The sequence below is a fragment of the Tripterygium wilfordii genome, chromosome 11 (genome assembly GCF_013401445.1).
Source record: "Tripterygium wilfordii isolate XIE 37 chromosome 11, ASM1340144v1, whole genome shotgun sequence".
NCBI lineage: Eukaryota > Viridiplantae > Streptophyta > Magnoliopsida > Celastrales > Celastraceae > Tripterygium > Tripterygium wilfordii.
In genome coordinates this window covers 10,149,074-10,174,451 of record NC_052242.1, presented here as the reverse complement: position 1 = coordinate 10,174,451, position 25,378 = coordinate 10,149,074, and the positions used below count along the sequence as shown (strand labels likewise).

General features: G+C 34.7%; 2 protein-coding genes across 2 annotated transcripts; one reads left to right on the top strand and one right to left on the bottom strand.

The window, feature by feature from the left end:
• The first annotated feature begins 6,088 nt into the window (after nucleotides 1-6,088).
• On the top strand, nucleotides 6,089-9,101 carry LOC120008774. The gene is made up of 5 exons (XM_038859147.1): nucleotides 6,089-6,158; nucleotides 7,564-8,157; nucleotides 8,281-8,523; nucleotides 8,665-8,848; nucleotides 8,948-9,101. The coding sequence occupies exons 1-5, from the start codon at nucleotides 6,089-6,091 to the stop codon at nucleotides 9,099-9,101; spliced, it is 1,245 nt and encodes a 414-aa protein (XP_038715075.1).
• Nucleotides 9,102-15,230: 6,129 nt separating this feature from the next.
• On the bottom strand, nucleotides 15,231-18,687 carry LOC120009372 (probable serine/threonine-protein kinase WNK9). Its single transcript, XM_038859938.1, is given in 8 exon segments — nucleotides 15,231-15,521; nucleotides 15,523-16,471; nucleotides 16,541-16,997; nucleotides 17,076-17,233; nucleotides 17,434-17,654; nucleotides 17,779-18,006; nucleotides 18,174-18,211; nucleotides 18,314-18,687. Coding segments are annotated over 8 exon segments (2,379 nt in total). The 5' UTR covers nucleotides 18,395-18,687; the 3' UTR covers nucleotides 15,231-15,274.
• Nucleotides 18,688-25,378: the final 6,691 nt, after the last annotated feature.

The following is a 25,378-nucleotide window of genomic DNA, read 5'->3' as shown; positions in this document are numbered from 1 at the left end:
GAAGCATCCTCTGAAGTATCTGAAGCAATTGAGTGTGATGAAGAAGCTCTTGATTCTCAAAGGGACTACAATGATGATGATGATGAGTCTGAGTCTCCAGTGAAGAAGTATAGAAGTGTCTCTGAGATTTATGAAGCTGAGTCACCAGTGAAGAAGTATAGAAGTCTCTCTGATGTATATGAATCTTGCAGACTCACGTCCTTGGAACCTCGTAATTTAGGAGAAGCTTTCTCAAATAAAGTCTGGCTTGAAGCAATGAAAGAAGAGTTGCTTCAAATTGAAAAAAACAACACATGGGAGTTGGTGGATTTGCCAGCTGACAAAGAAGCTATAGGAGTTAAATGGGTGTACAAAACAAAGCTGAATCCTGACAACACAGTACTGAAGTATAAAGCAAGACTCGTAGCCAAAGGATACTCTCAACAGTTTGGGAACGATTATACAGAAACCTTTGCTCCTGTAGCTCGTATGGAGATTGTGAGACTGCTATTTGCATTGGCAGCGCAAAACAAATGGAAGCTATATCACTTGGATGTGAAATCTGCTTTCCTAAATGGTTATCTAGAAGAAGATGTGTTTGTCCAACAACCACTAGGCTTCATGAAGGAAGGTGAAGAATCAAAGGTTTTCAAATTGAAAAAGGCTTTGTATGGCCTTAAACAAGCTCCTAGAGCTTGGTACAGTAGAATTGATCACTATTTTACTGAACAAGGCTTCAAGAAAAGTGCTAGTGAGACTACTTTGTACGTGAAGAAGGGAGAAAATGGAAAGAAAATTATCATTTCCTTGAATGTTGATGATCTGGTGCTTACTGGCAATGATGCTAGTATGATTGCAGAGTTTAAGAAAAATATGGAGGAAAAGTTTGAGATGAATGATTTGGGATTGATGAGCTATTTCTTAGGTCTTGAAGTTGAACAACAAGAAGGGCATATCTTTGTTTCTCAACACAGATACACTCAAGACTTGCTAACTAAATTTGAAATGGAAGGTTGTAGACCAGTTGCCACTCCAGTTGTTGCACATGAAAATTTTTACAAAGAAGATGGTTTTCCAAAAACTGATCCAGGAATTTATAGAAGCATGATAGGAAGTTTGTTATACTTGTCCTCCACTAGGCCTGACATCCAGTTTGCAACAAATTTATTGTCTCAATTCTTGCAGGCTCCAAGTGAGGAACACTTCAGAGGTGTGAAGAGGATCTTCAGGTACCTTCAAGGAACCAAAAGCTATGGTATTCATTATTATCATAAGCCTGGAGGAAAATTGCAGGGGTTCACAGACAGTGATTGGGCAAGCTCCGGTCTTGAGGATTTGAGAAGCACTTTAGGATATGTGTTCACCATTGGTTCGGGTGCCTTTACTTGGCTGTCAAGAAAACAAAAAACTTTGTCTCAGTCTACAGCAGAAGCTGAATATGTGGCTGGTGCTATGGCTGTTAATCACACAGCCTGGTTGAGATATATTCTGGCTAATCTGGGAGAACTTCAAGAAGGGCCCACTTCCATTCTGTGTGATAGTAAATCTGCCATCTATATGTCAAAAAATCCAGTCTTTCATAGTCGTAGTAAGCACATAGCCATCAAATATCATGTTCTGCGTGATGCTGTGGAAAATAAGATTATCAAGTTGGAGCACTGTGACAGTGGAGACCAGTTAGCTGATTGTTTCACAAAAGGACTGCAGAAACTCAAGTTTGCTGATCTACGAAGTCGTCTTGGTGTAAAGGAGAAATAGCATCAAGGGGAGATGTTAGAGTTAATGCTATTTTCTCCTTTTCTTTTATTGTTGCCCTTTTGTGTTTTCGTAAAACTCTAAGTCTTGTGTCGTTTTGCTTTTAGGCCTATATATGTTGTCTTCTGGTCTTTTATTGATAAACTTGGTGTATTAGGGTTTTAAGTCTATAATAAAAGAAAAGCTCCGCCTCCATCTCATATATATCTGCTTCTTGATCAATAGATATGTTCTTCTTTCTCAAACAATTTAAAGATTGATGCAAAGCGGGACATAGAGGAGGGAGAAAAGCGTTCCAATCGGCTATCTATTGATGAACGGAGAAAATTTGATGAAGAGACGCTGGTTAATGTAAACAATATAAAATGACAAAGCACGCATGCAAGCCTGAGATTAATGGATTTAAGCAACGAGTACATAGTGGTAAGGATTTGTCTCTGAGTTTACGGTACCTTTTCTAATTTGGAATGGTGGAACAAAAGATAGTAAGCATATATAATAGTAAGTAACATCGTGAGTGCTATTTTTAGTGTTTAGTTTATGTATTTTTTAAGCATCAGAGTCGATGAAGTATGGGTCATACCCGAGGGAGCGGTATTCGCTAATTTTAAAAATGCTTTATTTACCAAGAGAATATTGTTAAAATTGTTTTGCTTTAGGAAGTTTTGAAGCACTCTCATTCTCATAGATGGGATCATGGGAAAATAATTGCTTTAGCCTAGTACGGCTAGGTTGGTATTTGCAGCACTTAGTTGTACCAGAGGCCAATCAATTATATTATGCTGACAATAAACTGAGCTCATGGATTGTCATCTTTCATTTGACTTACTATTAGGCATCATCTAAGACAGCGGTGCCAGAACTTGGTCTGGTAGAGGAGTAGAGAGAGTTGTCTCTTGTAGAACTAACTGAATTTTTGCCCTACCCCTATACGTGCTAAAATATATTACCTTGACTGCTTCTTTGTTTTCCATTAAACAAATGGCAAGAGTCCTCATGCTTACATGCCAGTTAAATGAACCTAATTGTTACTATGAGTCTAATTGTTCAATCTAACTCTGGCTTTAACAATAAGTCCTATTCTGTGAGTTGTATTCAAATTCTACACTTTTCAGATTACTATCTTGGTTGCTACTGAAGGAACTACTTGAAGATTACATGCTTTTGAGGCCTTTATGAGAGTTGGGTGGAGCTTACCTTGTAACTTGTCAGGAGGTATGAATTAAACTGCCTTTTGAATTCTAGATGTTATTTGTATATAATAAAACCGCCTGCAAACACTCTTACACATCATCCTTACTAAATACATCTAATTGAGTTTTATCAAAACCAGCTCAGTTCGCAGGTCAAACCGATTAAACCTTCATTTTTCACTAAAGATGGGAAGGTATTGTTGTTGACCCGTTCAAACGTTTGGCCTACGTTGATGAGTCAAACCCATAGGTTTAACCTCCAATTAGAAGCCCCGCAACAGTTGACTTTGAGATGCAAAACTAAAGAGTTCAACTCTTGCTACTTTAATATAAAACTTGTCATCACATTTTTATTTTACTTTCGACGTGGGATTCAAGAGATGAAGAGAGAAAGAGACATGGAGAAATAAAGAGACACAGAGAAACAGGCAAGAAAAGAGAGAAAAAGGGAGACAACCCAATAACCAATAACCTTTTAAAGAAAAACTATTCTTTTTAGTAGTTCTTCCACCTCCTAGAGGAAGAAAGTCAAATTATCAATAATTTTTGGGAAACGCTATCCACGCTCCCTTTATTTTATTTTATAAACTCCCCCAATCAAATCACTTGTCATTCATCTCTCTTTTTAAAAACATCAAAGAAGCATGCATTATTTTCATATGTATGTGTCAAATTGTAATAAAAGTTCATTCCAAAGATTTGTCAAATTACTATTACTTCATTGTACTTTTGACATTATTGTTGTCTCTGTCTTTCCCTGCTATCTACTCCATATGAATATTATGCGAGTCAATGTGACGTCCTTTTTTGGCATGGGTCATGCACCAATGATTAGTCTTTTTCAATATTAAAAATAAAAATAAAAAACGAAACGAAATACAAAAAACGAAACGAAATACACACAAGATTCTAATTTTCAAAAAATTTAGTGTTTTTTATTTTAATTATTTGATTGCATTTTATGATTCTGATTTTTCTCAAATATCATTATGTTAATTTTTGCAGTTTTTTCCCTTTTATCATCAGTCAATGTAATTAAATATTTTCTTGTGTATATAGTCAGTAAATAATATTTAATTTTACATAGTAGTTATTTTTATTTTACATAGTAGTACTTCGACTTTGCTTCCCTAATCATCTCAACGTACTTCACCTTCACCTCAACCAATATGTTGAAACATCTCTCCTGATAAGATTTTTTTATCGAAAGCGAGTATTTCATCTCTCACCCACATTGAACAAACTCCCTCATCATATAAATTTTGAATCAATCTCGAGTCGCGCTCTCGTCTCATTAATCACCTCATAAATTTCCTTGAAACACATGTCTATCTTGTTAGTATTAATAAACCACAATGTTAGTTTTCCTTTTGACAACAAAAAATTTTAAGAATTGCTTTACACACAAGTCTAGTGCAAACCTTCCTGTAATGTAAGCTTAATTAAAGGGAACAATAAGCTTAATTAAAGGGAAAATTGAACGAAATTTTGTTTATCTAGCTATAGACGTTTGAAAAATGAGTTACAAGTTGATGTGTGTCAAATTATTTTATTTTTGGGTAATAATTTTAGAAGAATCTAATCATATTATATGATTTTTCATGAGGTGTATTACAATTCAATCTAATTGTTTTGGGATAATCGAGTTAATTGGGATAAATATTTTGAATTAGAAAATCCACCTGGAATTACAAAAGTATTCAAAGAAAATAGGATGATCCATTTGCATAGTGTCGTTGTTGCCCTGATTTAGGAGAAATTTTAAAGCAATTAAGAAAATTTAAATAGTTTTAATAATATCAGCGTTGAATTTATATTATTAAAAATATTTGAGAATTAAAGTACAAATACATGCACACACTGAAAACCTAAAAGCAATACATACACTAGGCATGAAAGGACACACTAGAAACCTAAAACGGCGTTCCTATTTGCAAGTGTGAATAGCATAACCCAACCTAAAAACAATGCATACACTAGACATGAAAGGACAACACAACATACATGAAAGGCTGTCATGTCTGACTAGGAGGTGAGAAAAGTAAAAATAGTGGTGCAAATAGAAATGTCGTAATTTTTTGGGAGAGTCTATTTGCATAGGGTGTTATTATTTAAACCCCCTATTTTTATTATATACACCCTCTATTAGAAAGACAAGTGTCTTGAGAATTGGATTAACTGTAAAGAAAGCACGCAAGGGTGTTGGTGATTGGTTATATTCTACTAGAGCCTGCTTGACATGCCGCCATCTCGTCCAAAAGGAATATATATATATATATTTTTCAAAAAGAAATATGGACGGTAGAGATTGAGTGATAATGTCATTGTGATTCAAAAATAATGACGTGTGACAAGGATGACTTTGCTTTGACACTACCCCACAAGGATGACTTTGCTTTGATCATGGCCCCCGGTCCCCTTGGTCTTATAATGTCCCCCAATCCCCTTGGATGAAGGGACCCTCTGTGGTTAAGTTTCTCCACCACCTCCCATAAGAGCTAATAATTCTATCCATTGTCTTGTCACTTTAACTTTTTATATGTTAAAATTGCCTGCAACACTGTTTGTTCGCCAAACTGATCCAATAAACATTTTTTCCTTCCAAATTTAATGACATTGTCATGGCTTTTGAGGTGATTTCTGTTATCATTTTTAGCTTGACAGTATAGTCCTCCAAAACTTCTCTGAATGATTCAGGGTTCTCCGGCCAAAATTTAAGCTTTCTTCGATCTTCTGGGTACACATCAAGGAATAGGTGATCGGACCAGTCGAGAGACTGGCCTTCATAGGTTATCATGGTCATGAGATGGAAACATAAACATCACATTACAACGAGAGAGGTCATATGCTAAGAGTTCAGGTTAGTCTGGCCAACCAACCAGGATGTTATGTGTCAATTTTCCTTTATTTTCTGGTCAAAGCTGCAATAAATTAAAGACCTAAACACTAGAAAACAGGAAAAGCCATGGATTATAAAAATAAAAAATAAATTGAAGAGAGAACATAAAAAAATGTTAACTCTATTTATATGTATATAACTTACTCATTTTCTTGTCTTCAACTGAATGAAATCTGGATTTTCTACTGGCTGATGAATAGATTGAAAACCAAGTACTAATATTGATGCCATCCTGCTATCTGATTCGATATGTACACTAACAATGGCTTTTGCCTATGTGGCTTCAGGAATTGGATCTGCCCCATACCTTTTAAAGCAGCCCAGTGCATCAGGTACTATCTAACTCAGAGAGGGAGAGAATTTTGCTATTTACTTTCTAGCTTGAAGCCTCTTGGAAAAACTTCACTAGTTTCATTTCTGTAAAGTCAACCATCTCTTCTATGGATCATCTGAAATTACGGGGTGAAGAGCTAAGATTGTCAAGTGGTTTTAGTTATAAGATAAATATATCAATTTTTATTTTTTTTAATAATTATTTTGATTAATAGCATATATTAAAGTGAATTTGCATTGTTGGCAGGATGATATTGATATAAATGAAATAAAACAAGAAGAAAAACCTGATCTTGTAAACGAAGGTTAAGAAGACATTAAAGTGGATGTTACAAATGAAATTTTCACCAATATGGTATGCTAAAAACTTGAAAAATATATTTGAGTGATTTATTTTGTACATTTTGAAATTTAGTTTATCAAACTGAAACATTTTAATCCGCAATGTGCATATTAGAATAGGAACTTTTTTTGGTGACCGTGTGTGATATGATACATACTAATATTAACTCATTAGTAAAATCCATCACAACACTTTGGATCAATTGAGTATACGGGGCTTGTGGGCCATTAAGTTCTTGGATCATGTGGTGCATATTAAAGTCAATGGAACTGATCAAAAATATTTCTTGTTTAATTCTTAAATTTTAGAAATTTATCTAGCATTTATTATTATCATTATTATTATGTAAAAGTATCTATATATATAAATAAACATTTAACTGTTTGCTATATAACTAAATTAATATATGCTATATTTTGTTAATTTCTAAAAAAATTAATACATTCTCAAGTATTCAATTCACGTCAATTGTTAATTGAATGGGTGTAGAATACTGGACGTAATTTGGGTTTTGTTATTGTTACGAACTGCAGAGAAAGCTGGTAAATCCCAATTACAACAACTCATGTCATTCCTACACTAGTACGAGTACGTTTTCTTTAATCGAAGCAATACTCAGACTAATGAGCTTGAAGAATTATTCTTTGCACATCCAGGTTAGTTAGAACTATTGCGTGCATTCCCGCATCTGCTATTGATGGATGATACATATAAAACTAACAGGTTCATGATGCCTCTATTTGAGATTGTGGGCTTGACTTCAATGAAGATGACATTTTATGTAGGATTTGTTTTCTTGCAATCAGAAAAAGAGGACAATTATACTTGGGCGCTAAATTGTTTGCGGTCAACAATGAATGAATCCACTTTTCCAAGAGTTATTATCACCGATAGAGATTTGACATTGATGAGGTTGTGTGCCCAAGTATTTCTTGAGTCAATGAAACTGCTTTGTAGGTGGCACATCGATAAAGCTGTTATATCCCACTGTAAAAAATCATTTCGATACAAGGAATCTTGTGGTTCATTTTGCTCCATGTGACACACATTAATTGAATCAGAAACCGAGAATGCGTATGTGTACAATTTATCTGCTCATGAGAAGATTTTACAAAACTACTCCAAAGTTATGAATTATATTAAAGATGTATGGTTGACGCCATATAAGGAGATGTTCATATTCGCCTGGATAGGCACCTACATGCATTTTGGCAACCTGACTACTAACAGAGCCGAGAGTCAGCATTCGAAGTTGAAACGATACTTGGGAACACCTCAATCAGACTTGGAGTCAGCAGTGTCGTCTATTCATCAGCTCATCCATGATCAGTTCACAACAATAAAAGCTAGTTTGGAGAAAAGCAAAAAAAATGTCCAACATCGATTCAAAACAGACCTATTCCTAGAATTATGGGGTTTTGTCTCAGTGGATGCGTTGAATCTGATTTGGTTGGAATTTGAATGGTCTAAAGTTATTGGTGAAGATATCTACTCTTGTGGATGTAAACTTCGTACAAGTAATGGACTGCCATGTGCGCATGAGCTTGCAATATACACGAATGAAGATCGTCCTATACCACTTGCTTGCATTGATAAGTTTTGGAAAAAACTTGACTTATTGCCAAGTGTTTCACCTATCAATGATGATATCGATTGTAGTGTCGAGCTACAAATGTTCACATGACAATTTAAGCGTCAATCAGAGCCCGATAAAGACAGTCTACTATGAAAGTTGAGGGAGATAATTAATCCATCAATAACTGCTCTTCATGAACCAGTTGTTAAGACAAATATTCGTGGACGCCCCTCCTCAAAGAAGAAAATAGACAAATCAACTCGTTGTAATCAGTATGCATTCGATTTTGTTCAGCACGATTTGAATCATTCTCAGGATCCAGTTAGACACAATAGTTCATTAGTTCGCCCCTCCGCAAAGAAGAAAGTAGACAGATCTACTAGTGGTGATGCATCTGCATTCGAGTTCGTTCAGCAAGAAGATTTTTGTTATTCTCAGGAATTAGGTAGACACAGTTGTTCATCTATTTATAGCACTCCACCACTTCCTACGCAAAGGATTTCAAGATTGAGGTCAACTACCTATGAGCATGTATATCTTAGTTAGTTCCCACCTATATTGCAACCTTACATTACGTTCGTAAAAGATGTAAGAGCTTATGGGAATTGTGGCTTCCGGGCTATTGCTGGATTACGTGGTTTTGGAGAGGATGCATGGGTAAACGTCTGGCAAAACTTGATTGACGAGTTGAGAACATTTTGGGCAGAGTATGTTGAACTATTTGGTGGCTATGATCGGACATGTTCCATTTACAACTCACTAAACTTCTGGTAATCAAAAAGACCAACACCACTTCAGAACTGGATGGCAATGCCAGACATGGGTCACTTGATTGCTTCAAGGTACAATATCATATTACATCTTCTTAGTTCTGAACAATGTTTGACATTTTTGCCACTACGATCAATGCCTCCACCGCCGCATGAACATGTTATTGTCACTATCGGGTTTGTTAACAATAATCACTTTGTCCAAGTTGTCTTGACAAACGGTTATCCGATGGCTCCCATTATGGTTCAGTAGTTTAGATACAGGTACGATTGCACAGCTGCATGGGTTATGTCGTATATAGAACAACTAGAAGCATTTATTAAGTGTAGACGTTCTATATTTTATCAAAATGTTATTTGGTGGTTATGACCGGACATGTTCCATTTATAATTCACTAAACTTTTGGGAATCAGATAGACCAGAAATAAAATGTTATTTATATATGTGTGTATATATATATATATGTTAGCTACATCTAGTGGGTTTTCCATGACCCTATTGTCCACGACACTGTGCAAACACACACACACTCTCTCTCTCTCTTTATAGAGTGGCGATATTTAGCAGTAATTTGCTTTGAAAAATTGAGTTGATCGAATTGTTTTAGTGGTCGAAGGTAACAATTGAGTATCTAACTTAAATCCTTAGGGAAATGTGAACATCAGGAAAGAAGTGGGAGTAATCAGCAATTTAGGTTGGAAAATTGGCAGATTTTGTTGTCATAATATTTATTTGCTGTTAGTCAATGTCAATCAAATCACTTCTCACTTATCAATGTCAATAGGAGTTTATATAGCAAAAATGAGGGACCCTGATTTGCATACCCTAAAAGTACTCATCCACTTTTTTCTTTAGTATTTTTTTAACCCGTCTTGTCACCTTGATTTCATAATTACTCAGCATAATAATATGTGCACAATTTTTTAGATGTATAATCTTATATAACACAAGAGTATTCATGGTTTGAAATCATGTTTTATATCAAGTTATCAAATCTTTACTTTACTCTGTATATAACACACATTTCAAAACCAATTGATTTCATGAACTACTCCTTAATTTCAATGTTTTATGGATATGTATATAACATTAAATTGCAAACTACAGTGAATAGATTAAAAAAGTTCATTATAAGAAATAAATTATCATGATAACATAATGGTCAGTATGCCACACATTCATATATGTACATATGTCATTGTATCATGATGGGTGGCATCAGATGATTTGGAAGTACCATTGACACTTTCATATAGTGATACCATTGACATTTTCACATAATGATTTTGGTTAACAAATTCAATACAAATAACAACTTGTATGTGGCTAATCAATAAATATAATTTATTATTAAAATTAAATTAAGTATAAATCATAAAATTTTTAGAATTTTTATGTAAAACTAATTAAAGTAATGTTAATTGAATGTTAAAACGTTAAAATTAATTAAAAGACATTAAACAAAATGTTAAAACGTTAATTGAATAATTTGAAATAAACAATTTTAACTGAAAATTTGTTAAAATGTTGGCCATCTTCTTTTAATAAAAAATAAATAATTATTAAGTAAATGTGTGAGACCCGGTTATGAAATCAAGGTGACAAGATGGGATAAAAAATAATAAAGAATAAAATGGGTCTGTAAAGAGTATTTTTAGGGTGTGCAAATAGATTTTCCCTAATTTTTTTTATGGACATTTTTTATAATTAATTTGACTTTTACTACTCAGTACTCTTAGATATGCTATTGTCTTACTATATGTTTTTCTTTTCTAATCTTAAACTAATTAATTATGTTTGTTGATTTATTTTGTAAGTGGTACGTACTTGGTATAAAAGTCACAGCCATATATAATTAAGTGAAAATTTTATTTATTAGACTATTAATATTATTTATGTGGTTTAAATCTTGACCTTTCGAACCGATCGATTGAACCTTCAAAAAATATTATCGCAGGTCGATACACGGATTGGTTCTGATATCACTCTTGATTGCAAAGAATTATTGTATTCTCATTCTGTAATTCACCTAAATTTATTTTTCCATCGAATGATGCTACCATTATCTGAATCATCAGGTTGTTCCATTCTCGAGCATTTTATCTTTTCTTTGAGCACATAATTAAGGCAAGTGCAAAAGATATTATTAAAGCTTGTGCCCTTTACCATGGGAAGTACTTAATTACACTGTTTGTTCAGTACTATATTGTTGATTCTTTACCTGTATTTCATGTTAGAGTATTAAACTGGATTCTGACAAAGCATTTCGTGTGAAGCAATGCGAGAATGAAGATGAATTAATGATGGGCTTCTATCTTAGTTCACCTTCTACTTGGGCTTCTCTTGGGCTTGACATTGGGCCATTTTCTTCTCCTTTGTCTTATGTGCATTTTCAAATTGTAACGGATATATTGTTGTGACCTGTTGCTGATTGTATTGCAACGGCTATCTTCCTCTTTGTATATGTATACGAACTCTATGCAATAATAGTGCTGAGCAAGTTTACTTGTTCTTCACCTTCTTCCACCTCTTCTCTGTCTTTCTCTCTACCTTTCTGTCTTTTCTGCCTTGATACAGAAGCCTACATTCAATTATTTTCTCATTTCAAGTGTTTGTGTTAGAGTATGAAAATGGTAGTTGGGTGTTCAATGTGGTTTTCATAGCATAGGATGCTACTGGCAGCTGAAATGATGCAAGGGCTGCCCATTTGCCCTCTTTGGTATCTTTCTTGACCAATCCCCCAGATATGTCGTATTGGGTGGTACGCAAGTTCGAAATCCCACTCCTGCTTATCTACCAAAAAAAAAAGTATAGAGCTGGAGAAGCTGAATTTTACAGATTTTAAAACCACATTGTATTTTTATTTATTTAGCAGGCAATGAACCAAACGGTTTTGATGCTTAAACCAGATTTCTGAACATTGCCAGGACTCGCGGCTGTCATGAGTTATTTCCTTGTCGTCCCAAAATGAGGGTAGAATTTTGTTAACCTGAAAGTATTTTCCAGAGGAACTTTATATTTTTGACTGATTAATTAGTAAGTTTTTAGGTCAAATGAACTGTTGTTTAAGCATTCAAAATCTGTAGGAGAATACTTGCGGAGAATTTTGTGGCAGGGCTTCATTGACTTTGTTATTCCAGTCATTTGGCAGATTTGTCTGAGTATGCAAGGATGGGTTTTGCCCATTCTCTCTAATAAATGTGGTTTGGCAGTTTACATCATGTTAGGAGTTTGACAAGGAAGAAGAAAGTGTGATAAGAGAATGGACTTCATACATCAATTCCTTGTCATCAGTATACTCCAAAGTTATGGGCTTATGCCTAACCTTTGCCACTTCTTATATTGGTCAACGTTTTGTTTGTGGAAATGTGGGCATGCAGATGTAGACAGGGTGGGCAGGCTTCCCATTTTGTGGATTGGATTTTTTTTTATCCTTTTTTTTTTAAAAAGAATCCCGGGAAAACTATGTGCATATAGCTTACATGTAGTTCCGGGTGTTTGGGTCGACCCACTTGACGATCTGATTTGATTATGGTCAATTTTCCGTGATGTCTTGTAGCACCTAACTCGAGTGGACATGCCACTGGTCTCTACAGTCGATCTTCTAGGTTTTCCGTTTGAGGTTGGAATTTCAAGTTAGGTTCTTCAACAAACATTCCCCAAGGCCAAGGCATATATAGCCTAGGCATGATATTACATGCTTACCCTGAAAGGATCCAATTCATCTTTGAATCCAAGCTTGATGCACTTTCTTCACTCTTTTTATCTTTTGTGAATAGACTTTGTAATGATCAAGGAAGAGGCATGAGTGGAGCTTACAAAAGAAGGTGATCCCATGCATGAGTCTTTTATTAAGTGGAAGTCTTTCTTGTCATGCCTTTTTGTATTTGAATTCCAACCCACTTTTTTCTTTTTTTCTTTTTCCAAAATCTATATAAATATATAAAGAGGCAGTTGAAAGTGATATATCTACATGGTAGGCGTAGAAAAATCATCACTTTATATGCCACCACTTCATCATCCTCATCATGACCACATTATTATTATTATTATTATTATGAGAGAGCAAAGAAAACATGTAAATATTCTTTCCAATCATTCAGAAGTAACAACTCTATTCCTGGCCTTGGTGACTCTTCATTAAATCAGCACCGATTGATCAAAAATAACGTCAAGCCCAAGCAAATGGTGCCCACGTGTCTTAATAGAAAAGAAAAAAGATTCATAAATTCTTTTGATAATTAGTGTTTGGCATGTCAAAATAATCTAAGTTATAAGTTGGGAAAAATAACCTAAATAACTATAAGCATACCCTAAGTAAGCGTTGTAGGATGCACTCATGCATCTAAGGAGTGGGAAGATGTTAACTCCAGAGTACGTACTTCTTAGTATCTCAAAATTTATGTTGTCCTATTAAACCTAGTCTATGGGATCTCCAGTCGCTAGGTTAAGTTTCCATCAAGAGAACTTTCCTAATCAGTTAAGGATTTTAGCCTCATTCCCTTCGACGCGTAGCTTATTTGATCTCTTGTTAGTCATTTTATAAATGGATCCGTAATATTTTCTTTGGACTTCACAAAGTTTATAGAAATTATTCTATTAGAGAGCAACTGTTTAATAGTATTATGTCTACGACGAATATGTCTAGACTTACTATTATAGATAATATTTTGTGCTTTTGCAAGTGGTGTTTGATTATCACAATGTTTACAAATCACAGGCACTGGTTTTGGGCCATAACGTAATATCCTCTAAAAATGACAAAATCAATCTGCTTGCTCACTTGCTTAATTTGTCTAGGGTGATGAACTCTAACTCCATCGTCGAGCACGCTATCAATGTTTACTTAGAGAATTTCCATGACACTGCAGAACCTCCTAGGATAAACACATATCCACTAGTTGACTTCGAATCGTCAGAATCAGAAATCCAATTGGCATTGCTATAACCTCCTAGTCCTAGTATCGCTGAATATGTAATATCATGTTTGTGTAGTTCATAATGTACATTATACTACCAATCACTTGAGAGTATTCTAGTTGTTTTAACATTGTTTTCATATTCTTATGTAGAGTTAGTTGTTGAAAAATAACTCAGTTTATAAGTTATGAAATAAACTGTCACATGTTTGGTGAAATTTATAGTTGATGCTAGCATATGGAGTGTGAAAAATTCTATTTAAGTTTAGCTTAAAAGACGAAATAAAAATTTTAAAAAAATGAGAACTGTAAAATTATTTTAGTTTGTTATTTTATGATTTTTTGATATATTTCTTTATTTTTATTATAAATATTTTTATTAATTTAATTTTAAATTTATAAATTACAAAATATTTTTATATAAATAAAATTATAATATTATGTATAGTATTATTTTAATAAAAGAAGAGGACAAAAACTCTACAATAAACTTCAATTTTGAAACTCATTTTGTTTTTTTGGGATGTCTGATAGAGCGTCTCATCTACTACCAACCAGACACCAAATCACTATACTCAAAACTTACGTAAGGCATTGTCGACTTTGACCCGACCCAACCCAACCCAATTATAAGTTTAGTCTTCAAAAGGCGCATCACAATGTGAGCGTGCGTCAGTGGGTAGAATTTGGTTTGATACCATCCGGTTATTATCCTGTCCTCTGGGTCTCATTGACCTGCATCTCATATCTCTATGAAATCAAATCACGCAATTACCTAATTAAAAGAAAGGGAAAAAAAAAAAGGTTTCTTAATGACCTGCTGTCATGGACTCTTGGTATAGTTAAACTTCTTCCCAAAAAGTAAGGAAATTTTTATTTATTTATTTTTTTAAAAAAAATGGTAGTAGGCTAGTAGCTGGTCTCCACACAACTCTTCAGATACGCGTTAAATATTATTGTCTTTGTGAGAGTGAGAGATGACTACAAAAGCCAACTATGAGCATGAGTGAGCTGGTCTCCGCCTTTGAGTTTCCACCAGACAAAAACTGTACCAACTTTTGTACAATCAGTAACATAAAAGAAAAGACTGCATGATTTGTCAAGACTGTTGATTATTATTGCTATTATTTATTTCAAAAGTATGACTAAAATGATGAGACTTTGTGGACCATTTCCTCATCTCTATATGCTGAAAACCAACCCTCTCTCTTCATGTGGCTTAGCAGTCAGCAGGCATGAAATATAATAATGCTTTGGTGGGCCAAGAACAATGGGATCCCATAAGGAAAAATCATTTCAAAAATAAAACTCAATGTAATTCACTTCTCCAATTATTGCACATGGACACCACCAGTTCTACCAAGGCTTCCAATTATTGCATACTCTTCTGGCAGTTCACAAAGTCATTGGATACAGTGAAACTCAACCAACCCAAATATCCAACTTGCACAACAAACAAACAAGCCGCAATAACTACATTTCTCTTGATATAAACTGAATGCCATCTTATTCCCATTGTTTTGTGTTGAATGGATAATGTACATAATACAAGCAATGCCTAAAACCCTCAAAAAACCTCTCCCCCCCATAATCATACACGCAGCCTCTATAAGGAGTATATATAAGTTGCATGAAAGAATGAATGGCCTTACAGATTCTATACATCAACAGCATCAACTGGGAGGGATGTTGTCCTGTGAAGAGAGTTTGGAAGCAATGGAGCACTATTGTAGAAACAGTTTGTAGTGACCATATCCTTAGCTAATTGGGGCTCCTTCATCGCGGCACAATTTCGGGGCATTTGGGATTCCAAATTGGGGTAGCTTTTCTTCACATAAGCAGGGATGTTGGCACTCACATACTTGCCACAGTCTAAGGATTCAATGACAATTCCATTGGCACCTCCTTGAGATGGGTTTGATCCCGAAGATGACATGAACCAGTTGCCACAACTTGAGGATTCTGAAACAAGCCCCAGTTTTTTATCTTTAACTTTCCTCAACTCCATCTGGTACTTTGCTTTAAGCCATCTAAGTTCCTGCTGTATTTCATTCTCATAACCGTCTGAGAGGTCATATAGCAATGAAGGAACGTCATAGATTGATCGACAACGTGCCAAGGAATGAACTGATTTTCTTGCACCGGAAGCAATTTTGCTTTCCAGTTTCGTTTCTTCCTCATCCTTTGCTGAGCTAAGGTGGTTCAACTTTTCATATTCTTCATCAGAGTGGCTTCGTCCAGAGTACACTGGACTAAGTTCACGGCTTTCATGTTGATTCCATATTTCCACATAATTCAATGGATTTGGTGCACCCTCAATCTCATTCTCAGATTCATCAACTTGAAATGTAATCTCTTCAAACCGACCATGCATTGAAGCAGCACATCCATGTATACAACATTGAAGGAGTTCCAAGTTCCTTGTGCCAGGATTATTTGACAAATATTCCATCAGGGAACCGTTGGAAGTACGATTCGAAGCACAGTTTTGGCAATAGTTTTGATTAGTAAAGCGGGGTGTTTCTTCTATCCCTGGTCCAGTTCTCCATTCAGGCACCAAGGAAGCAATCTCCCCATCAATCATATCTGCTATTTTTGTCACATCTTGATCAGTAATATCAAGTTCTGCAACCATTTCAGTTGCCACACTCAATGCCGTATCAGTTTCAATGTCAAATGGGAAATATATATTACGGATAGGGCCTGCATAGACATATTTAAGTGAGAGTTCTGATAATTATATGTTTAAGGGAAAGCAATAAATTCTCTGACCTTCTTTATCAGCAATTCTGAGTCTTAAAAAGATGCCACCATCGTCTCTCTTCTTTCCTTTGATACTTATGTCGACATTTGGAGAATGATCATTGTCATGGTATTCAAAAAGTTCGATTCCACTGTGTTCAGTCTCAGTTGGCTGATACCCCCATTCGGCTTGGGATTCATAACCATAACCATAACCATAACCATAACCATTTGAGTATCCATTAGTGAAGGAACTATTATGGTGATGAAATTCAGGGTAAGGTTGCCTCAGAAGAGGACCCATGTCATGGAACTCACTCGTGTAATCCAGTGGTCTCAAATTGGATTCGAAATCATCCATACAAAGGAACGGGTCATTCAACAACTCTCTTGCTGAGTGCCTCAGAGACACAGTTGCCAAGCACTTTTCAACAAATTGTCTGACTTCTGGATCCTTCACCTTGTACAAAGCATCAGGTTTCTTACCCTAAAACATTTAACACATGTCAATGGAATCTAATTCGTTCAGAACCAGTAGAGAGAAGGGAATGAAAAGGAAGCTTACAGATATAACTTTCTTGTAGATTTGAGCAGGATGGGTACATTCACTATATGGATATTCAAAGGTGACCATTTCCAAAACGCACATCCCAAATGAGTAAATGTCAACTAATTCATTATATGCCTCTTCATACACTTCTGGAGCCATGAACTCTGGTGTGCCTGCGTATTGAGATGCCAATAGAGACATGAACCATCATCTGAACTACTGGCCTTCTATAGATTAAATTCACCAAATATAACAATACTGAACAAAAAACTAAGACAAAATTTATTGTATTTAGGAGTCCAAATAAGCTTTCAGTTCCGAACTTATAGCAATTAATAGCAGATATTATGGGATTTGATCTAGTTAAACATACCAACACAATGAGCAGCATGTGATTTCCGGAGAATCGCAGCAAGGCCAAGATCCCCAATCTTCACTTCCCCTTGGTTCCCATTGACAAAGATGTTGTCACACTTCAGATCTCTGTGGATCACAGGAGGGTCACGGCTATGAAGGTAGAGAAGTCCTCTCAGGATCTGTCTACACCAATGCTTGACCGCTCTAATGTTAACTCTCTTGTGCTTTAGCCTATATCTATCAAAACCCAAAAGACAAGCAAACCCGCATAGAATAATCAGACATGTAAAATACCCGCAAAGCAAATTTGGCAGAAACCAATGAAGGATGATGATTTCAAAAGATTTTATCAGATTCTTACTGTCTCAAAGTCCCAGAAGTGAACATTTCAGTCACAAAGTTAATGTTCCTATTCGCAGTATCAACCCAAGAAGTGTAGAACTTCATAATGTTCTCGTGCTTCAATGTCTTGAGTAGATGGATTTCACAGTAGAGTCTTTCAAGATCTTCGGGACTTTGAAGGAAATCGTAAAGCTTGACTTGGTTCCAAGCAACTTCAATCCCTTCATACTCGTCAAAGGCTCTGTAACTGCTTCAAATCAAAACCCCAATAAACTCACAGATCAATCAACAACCCATTTGCAAGAGCTCACAGAAAGACCACAGAAACTTCAACTTTGGCCAAAACCAGAAATGGGTCAATAACTAAATTCAGCAAAACAATCAAAAGACAGAGAAAAACCACAAATTTCATACACTGTCTTCGAAGCTCCTTTGCCGAGGATTTCATTGTACTGCAGAAACACAAAAAAAAATATGGAATCCCAAAAATCAGACCCAAATGGCGCTATAAGAAAGAGAAGAAGAAAAATAGAGAGGGGAGAGAGATGGTTTACTCTGCCATATCTTCCAGTAGGATCAACTTCAACAAACACAGAATAATCATCTGGCTCCTCAAGATGTGCGAGACCATTCATTCTCCAAAAATTCTCTATTTATTTTTGCTTCCTCTTCTTGTTCCTTTGTTGTGATTTGGGATTTCTCCTCAACAGTTTTGCCCTCTCTTTCTCTCTCTTTCCGTTCTGTTTCTTATGTGAGATAACAGATGAGAAAGCTGATCTATCATACAAAAAATAATCTTTTTTTCATAAACAAAAATTACTTTTCTTTTCACAATCCCTTTTTTATACAAAAAACCAATTAGTAATATTTAATTCACATGAGATGAGAGGGAAAAAAAAAAAAGGACAAGGTTTTACAACTCCACCATGATTACACGGCCTCTCACCCACAAAAGGAACATAAATAGAGAAAGAAATTAGGAAAGGGACGGATCCCCAAACTCACAGCCACCCTCCTACCTTCTAAATCACCTCTTATTCTAAAGGCTCCTTGTGGGGTAGGCCTGCAATGCAACTCTTGCTAATATACATATATATACATATACATACACACACAAAGTCACAAACACACAGAGATGGGTCCCACCTTGAGTTGGATGCTACAAAAATCTGGACAAGCTTCCATTGGAGATGTAAAAATGAGACAGAAATGAACAATTGGCACCAGCGTTTCTTGTAAAATCAATACAAAAAAGCTATGTCATTTTTGAGTAAACTTGTCTTAATCATCTTATATCCAATGATTGGGCAAGAAAATCAACAAGAAAACAAGTGATAGAGCATATATAAACCTCAACAAGAAGTCTATATATTATTGTCTTGTAAGTATTTACACATTAAATATTTAGGCGGAATTAAGAATATGCGATCACCTCATATAAAAAACACTCAACGAGAAGTTCTATGTTATTCTCTGATTCAATCACTCACCAAGTTTTGTAGACCCATACACTTAGATCAATTAAGAGACAAGATGAATTATTGGATGATCTCTTAAGATGGATTACTGGATGATTGGGATCTCATCTACTGATATCCCTAACATTTTTTTTGTAAGCAGTTTTATTCTTTATTATTTGGATTTGAGGAAATAGTAGTTAATTGCAATATCTGATTTGGATTTGGGGAAATTGTAAGTAATTGCAATATCTGGTTTGGATATGAAGAAATAGTAGCCATTTGCAATATCTGATTTGGATTCATTTGAGGAAATAGTAGCCATTTGGCGTTATATTTTTATTAATGATAAATGAGAATATTCGAGCTAATTTAATTGATTGGTTCACATAATATTAAGGAATTTTTTTTGCTTTTCAAAAAAAAAAGGAAGTTTTTTTGGGTTTGATTTAGGATTTGGTGTTTAGATTTGAATTCTTGATAATGTGAAAATTCCACCAAAAATGGTGTGTAGGTGGAGAAGATTTTACTTTTGCGATGTAGATAGGTAAATGAAGAAACTTTAATTAAATTTCATTAATCAATGAAATAATAAAATGTATATATATATATATATATACACATATATATTTAATAATCCTTCCTATTTTGTGTAAAAAAAGAAAAAATGGAAATTTTCTGTATGGTTGACTTGATGTTCTATATGGCTCATTAATTAGATGAGAAAATAAAAAAATATGAAAGGAAATTAAATCGTAAATAAATTGGTGCGAGATATGTCAAAGTAGGAAAGAAAATTTATGTAGGAAAGAAAATTAAATTTGCAAAAAACAGTAATGCTTGCCTTTATATATTTATTATAATTAAGGGTATTTTTTGTGTATGTCTTCCGCATTAGATTCTTTTACTAAATCCTTTAAAATACAGTAAAATGAGTAATTTTTCAGTTTTACCTTATTACGATTCAATATCACCTTACATAAACTCCTCTCTAAATTGTCATCTATAATTTAAAATATTCATTTTTCAATTATTTGAGACTTTTTCGTTTATTTTTTACCGATTATATTATAGAGGAGTAAATATATTTTTTACATCCATAATTTTTTAATAAAATAATAATATTGAAAATATATACTTTAATATATTTTTCAACAATATTTTAGGATTAAACCTTAGAATATTAGTATTTTATTAATAAAATGAGTTTAGAGGATGAGTAGAGGAGAGCTCATGGATGACTCTTTTTGACTCTTTTTTTTTCTTTCTAATCTATATCCTCTAAAATAGGATAGATAATGAGTTCAGAATATCAGCTTTGGGATGCTTAATCCTAGATTAGAATAGCAAATGTGGATGCTTAATCCTACACAAGATTCCCTCAATTTCGGCAAAAACCTATATTCAATATAATGAATCCTCAATAGTGAATTTGTCATCACTATGATTCTTGCACATAGTTAGGTAGCAATATAATTTTTCATGACAAAAGCATATTGTTTTCATCAAACTAGGTCGATCGATTGGCTGCCAAGAAAATTTAATTGATTTTTTTGCGCTAGATTTTTATTTTTTTAGTAAAAAATAATTGCTACTGCATGGCGCGGGCGATAAAATGTAAGCGTTTCAACTTTTAAGTATTGTAGTCGAAGAACACCATCGGCAGAAAAAAAAAAATGATTCACAAAAAATAGAAAATAAGTTTTTGCATAAAATAAGCCAGTGCTCACATGCATATTTATGCATCTAGCTTAATTTTGACAGTCCAACCTTTCCCCAAGGATTAGGGAACTCATGGCCAATTAGCTAATCGCCACAAATCATTTTCAAGCTAATAATAAATCTAATTTAATTTGTATCAAAAAGGGAAGAAACTGGTCCATCATTTTTTAGATAACCAACAAACAGCCGCCCGACATGTAAGTAGCACTTGTAATGGTGCAAGTTTTGTTGGGATAACAAAAATCAATATTGGATTCCACCTCTATTACACAAAAAGTTAAACCAAACACGTCTCTCAATACAGTCACATCAATAAAACACAAATTCCTATACAATATTCATTCCTACCCAATATGGAGGCCAACAATGCATCCATGTTGTCCACAACAAAACTACATTAAAACACAATCTCTCAATACAATCATATCAGTAAAACACGTCTCTCAATACAACCATATCAGCAAAACACAAAATCTCATACATTTTTGTTGGTCTAGCAAAACTTGCACCATTGCAAGTGCTCTAACCATTAATTATTTAGTACGGCCGGTTACAAGCATTTTGTCCTTTTGTGGGTCGAGCCGGCGTGGTTGAGGTCTTGGGTTTGACTCTTAACCCACCAACCTATTTATGAGCCTGCTTGTTGAACTGATTTGCAAGAATTTCGTAAGTAAATGATGTGTGTATATATATATATATACACCAGCACAAAATTATGATTGATTAGCTGTCTTAGCGCTACCTACTCTCTGCCCTGTTTTGACAGAAACACAAGCACGCTAAAATTTAGGTATACATGGCTTGCATGCTACACTAATTTCATGTACATGTTTATCTTCATCCAGGTTCGGTCACAGTTTTTTTTTTGTTAATCGAGAATGACATCAAACATGTTTGTCTTTGAATTGTTGATATAGACCTAAACTCTGACTGTCAGACCCTTACACACCGAACTTTCTCACCTAACGATAGAATAAATTAAGTCAAAACTGAGTACGTAGCCATAAAGGATTCAGTTACACCAAATTATATTGAAGAGCGGAGAACACAAACGAACAAAGATTAGGTCTCGCTAATTACAACTCCATAGACATAAATAAAACTCATCAACCATATAACTCACTTTGTTTGATCAGCATATTGGACTACCAAGCGATTATTTGTTGTAAGTATAGAAAGTGTAATACTGTACTATTGATATATACGGTGTGACACCAATTATAATTAAATGCAATACACTGATCAACATCTATACATTTTTTTGTTATTTGGATTTTAGTGATGGACGGCCAAAAGCATAATTAAGCAAGAACATTTGTCAGCTAGGAAGTAACTTCACAAGAGATTGTGACTTGCACGGCGGGCTTTATGTACATATATATACATTACATACATGCATGCATGCATATATAATGCCTGCAAAACTAATTAATCTCATCCACTCAAATCAATCTTTTCTCCTAATTAATCAATCAATCAATCAATATGACAAACCTATTTTTAACACCAAGACCCCTCCCTGCATGATAAACTTTCAAGACTCCCCCCAATCACATATATTTAGTGAACAATAGTTTTATTAAAGTGTAGAATTAATTATGTCTTCTTAACATATGTTTAATTAGCTCCACATAATACACATTGAGATGGTCATGTACGTAGGAGCCAAAAAGAGAGAGTACAATTTGACATAAACATACGTGTGCCGTGTTTGGCCTGGTGGTTTGGGTACACTCTTTGAAGACACAAATCTGGTCTTCACATGTAAATTCCATGCCAAAACGGCAAAACCACGTTAAGAATTTTGTAAGTATTGTTAGAATCCAAGCACTTATAGTCAGACAACGTAGTTGAAGGAGGGGTTGTGTGGTTAGGGCGTCCACCGTCAACTAATTCAATGAAAGCTCACATATCATCAATTCATCATTAGCTATATATATATATATATATATATATTTTATTTTTTTTTTGAGAGAAAATTTTCATTAAGGAAGAAACAATTACATGACATGATTGTGATTCCTTTCAATAGGGACTCGAAATCTATTGGACACCCACTTCGCCAAATGGTATTTCTATTGCCATTCTTAGCTAGCCAGATGTGATAGAGAATGTGTAATAGAGTTATCAGAGCGAGGGACATGATGACAATGAAGGACACTCGTAGCATATCCATATACATATTCAATATTACATCGTAGGATGCGAATTGTGGAGGGATTCCTTTTTCTTTAACAAGGTTGTTTTTATATGTGTATATAGAACTTAAAATCTGTTTTTTTTATTGCTATTTCATTGTCCGGACAATAGGACTTCTTTGACTCTTCTGGCCGATCAATCAATGAAAGATTTAATATAAAACATTACGTCAAATGTGAAACCCAAATTCAAAAGTTACTCGTCTTGACTTGTCGCCGTACGGAAAGTACGAAAATGACATAAAAAAAAATAAAGAACTTTAAATCATTGACCCCGAAATGTAACCATATATATTTGCCCCAAAAAAAGTGTGCTTGGATCTTTCAAATACTCCAAATTGGTTAAACCTGGATTAATGGATAGATAAAAGGTGGACTGGTGCGTTTGGGAGATGAATTTGCAATGTTTCAAATACTAGTATACATGCTCTTTCAAATGTTGTGAGAGATTGATTTAATTTTTACTAGTAGCATATATGTTTTTCAAATGATATGTCAAATTACACATAGGGACTGTATAGGTAAAAAATCGTCTACATGCAAATCCGATCTACAAAGTCCGTCAGAGCTTCGAATGACAATGCTAGACCCACGAGAGTCTAAGTCAATAAGGCTTAAGGTTCAAATCTAGTCGACACTAGACCCATGAGAGCCTAAGTTGAGCTTGGCATGCCAAAGGCCTAAGATCCAGCCGACACTAGACTAACGAGAGTCTAAGTTGAGCCTGGTATGTCCAAGGCCCAACATCCACAAGCTACTGGACCCATAAGAGTCTAAAGCTCAATCTACATGGAGGTTCATGAGACCCAATTCCAACATGACCACAAAGGCCTATCTATGTCGCCAAGTGTCAAGACCCACATTGTCAGGAAGCTCCCTCATAGACTCTTGGGCCCAATCGAAGCCTAATGCCAGTCCGTAAGGCTGACACATGTTGATCACTTTACCTAGAATCCTATAAATACATGAGGACCCCTCCTCATTAAGACTCTCAACTACTGAAGGTTTATCTCTCTGACTCTCTCTCTACAAGCCTTCACTTCTCTCACTACAAATTACCCTCATTGGTAATTGACTTGATCATCGGAGCTTCCCTGATTAACACTACATCGATGCCCAAAGCTTCACGGTTTACATCTAGTGTGATCTTGTAGGATTATCGAAAGTCTCGTTCGATATTTCATTGATTACAGGGACATTATGCAATTCATTATAAGACATAATCAGACAATTATCAAATTGTTCGGCATTTCAAGCGAATTAGGGACATACTCAATACTAAAAAATTAAAGTAATAATTTTTACATATACATATAATAATGTTACCTACTTTTACAATAAATATTTACGAAATTAATAGCAGGATATATTTAGAATATCACTGATAAATGTGAGGTATTTCAGATATTTGATTGATGAAAAATTGAAATGTTACCCAAATACTTGTTTTCGAAACAATTTGGAATACTACTTAAAATGCTAACTTTACACTATTTGAAATGCTAATTCAAATGTTCATTTGGCTAAAGGCGGAGAGACATGTGGATCGGGGAGCCGGGCGCCCTGAATTTTTTTATATATAATTAATATTATAATTTTTATAAGTATTAGAATTTATAAAGGAAGGGGTTGACTCAAATATTAGTAATCTCAAAAAAAAAGAAAAACACAAACCTATTACTCCAACATGTAGGATGTGTCAATAGTGCTCATCATCAATCTTTGAACAAGTGTAAAGATTTTGTAAGGTGCTTCGTCAAGGTTTTCCATTCCATGGTCATTATGAAAGTGATGATTCGGAAGGTGTGGTGGTTATGTTTTCTTATAAGTACATATCCTTTATGCATTCAATAAGAGAGGTTAATCTCCCTCATATCTAAAAATCCTATCACTTTAAAGCAAATATATGTCGTCAGAGCACACCAAAAATGTTGATGATCAAAAATTCATGACGGATGGAGGAGATCTAGAGCCAGAGAAGAGAACCCTGTAAAACCCTTGTTCAACACAAACATAAAAAAAAAACATATCTAGATTAAGAAATGACAGATCTATCCCACGGGAGGAGGAGGGGAAGATTTTGATCTCTCCCCCTCCCTTACTTTTATTGGAGATGAGAGTTGAGATGTTTTTTGAGAGAGAGAAAGGAAATTTTGTGTAATTTTTTATTCAACTATTTTTGTACATCTGTTACAAATAAAATGCAAACTACCCCTACACGTAATTTATCACAATAATTACA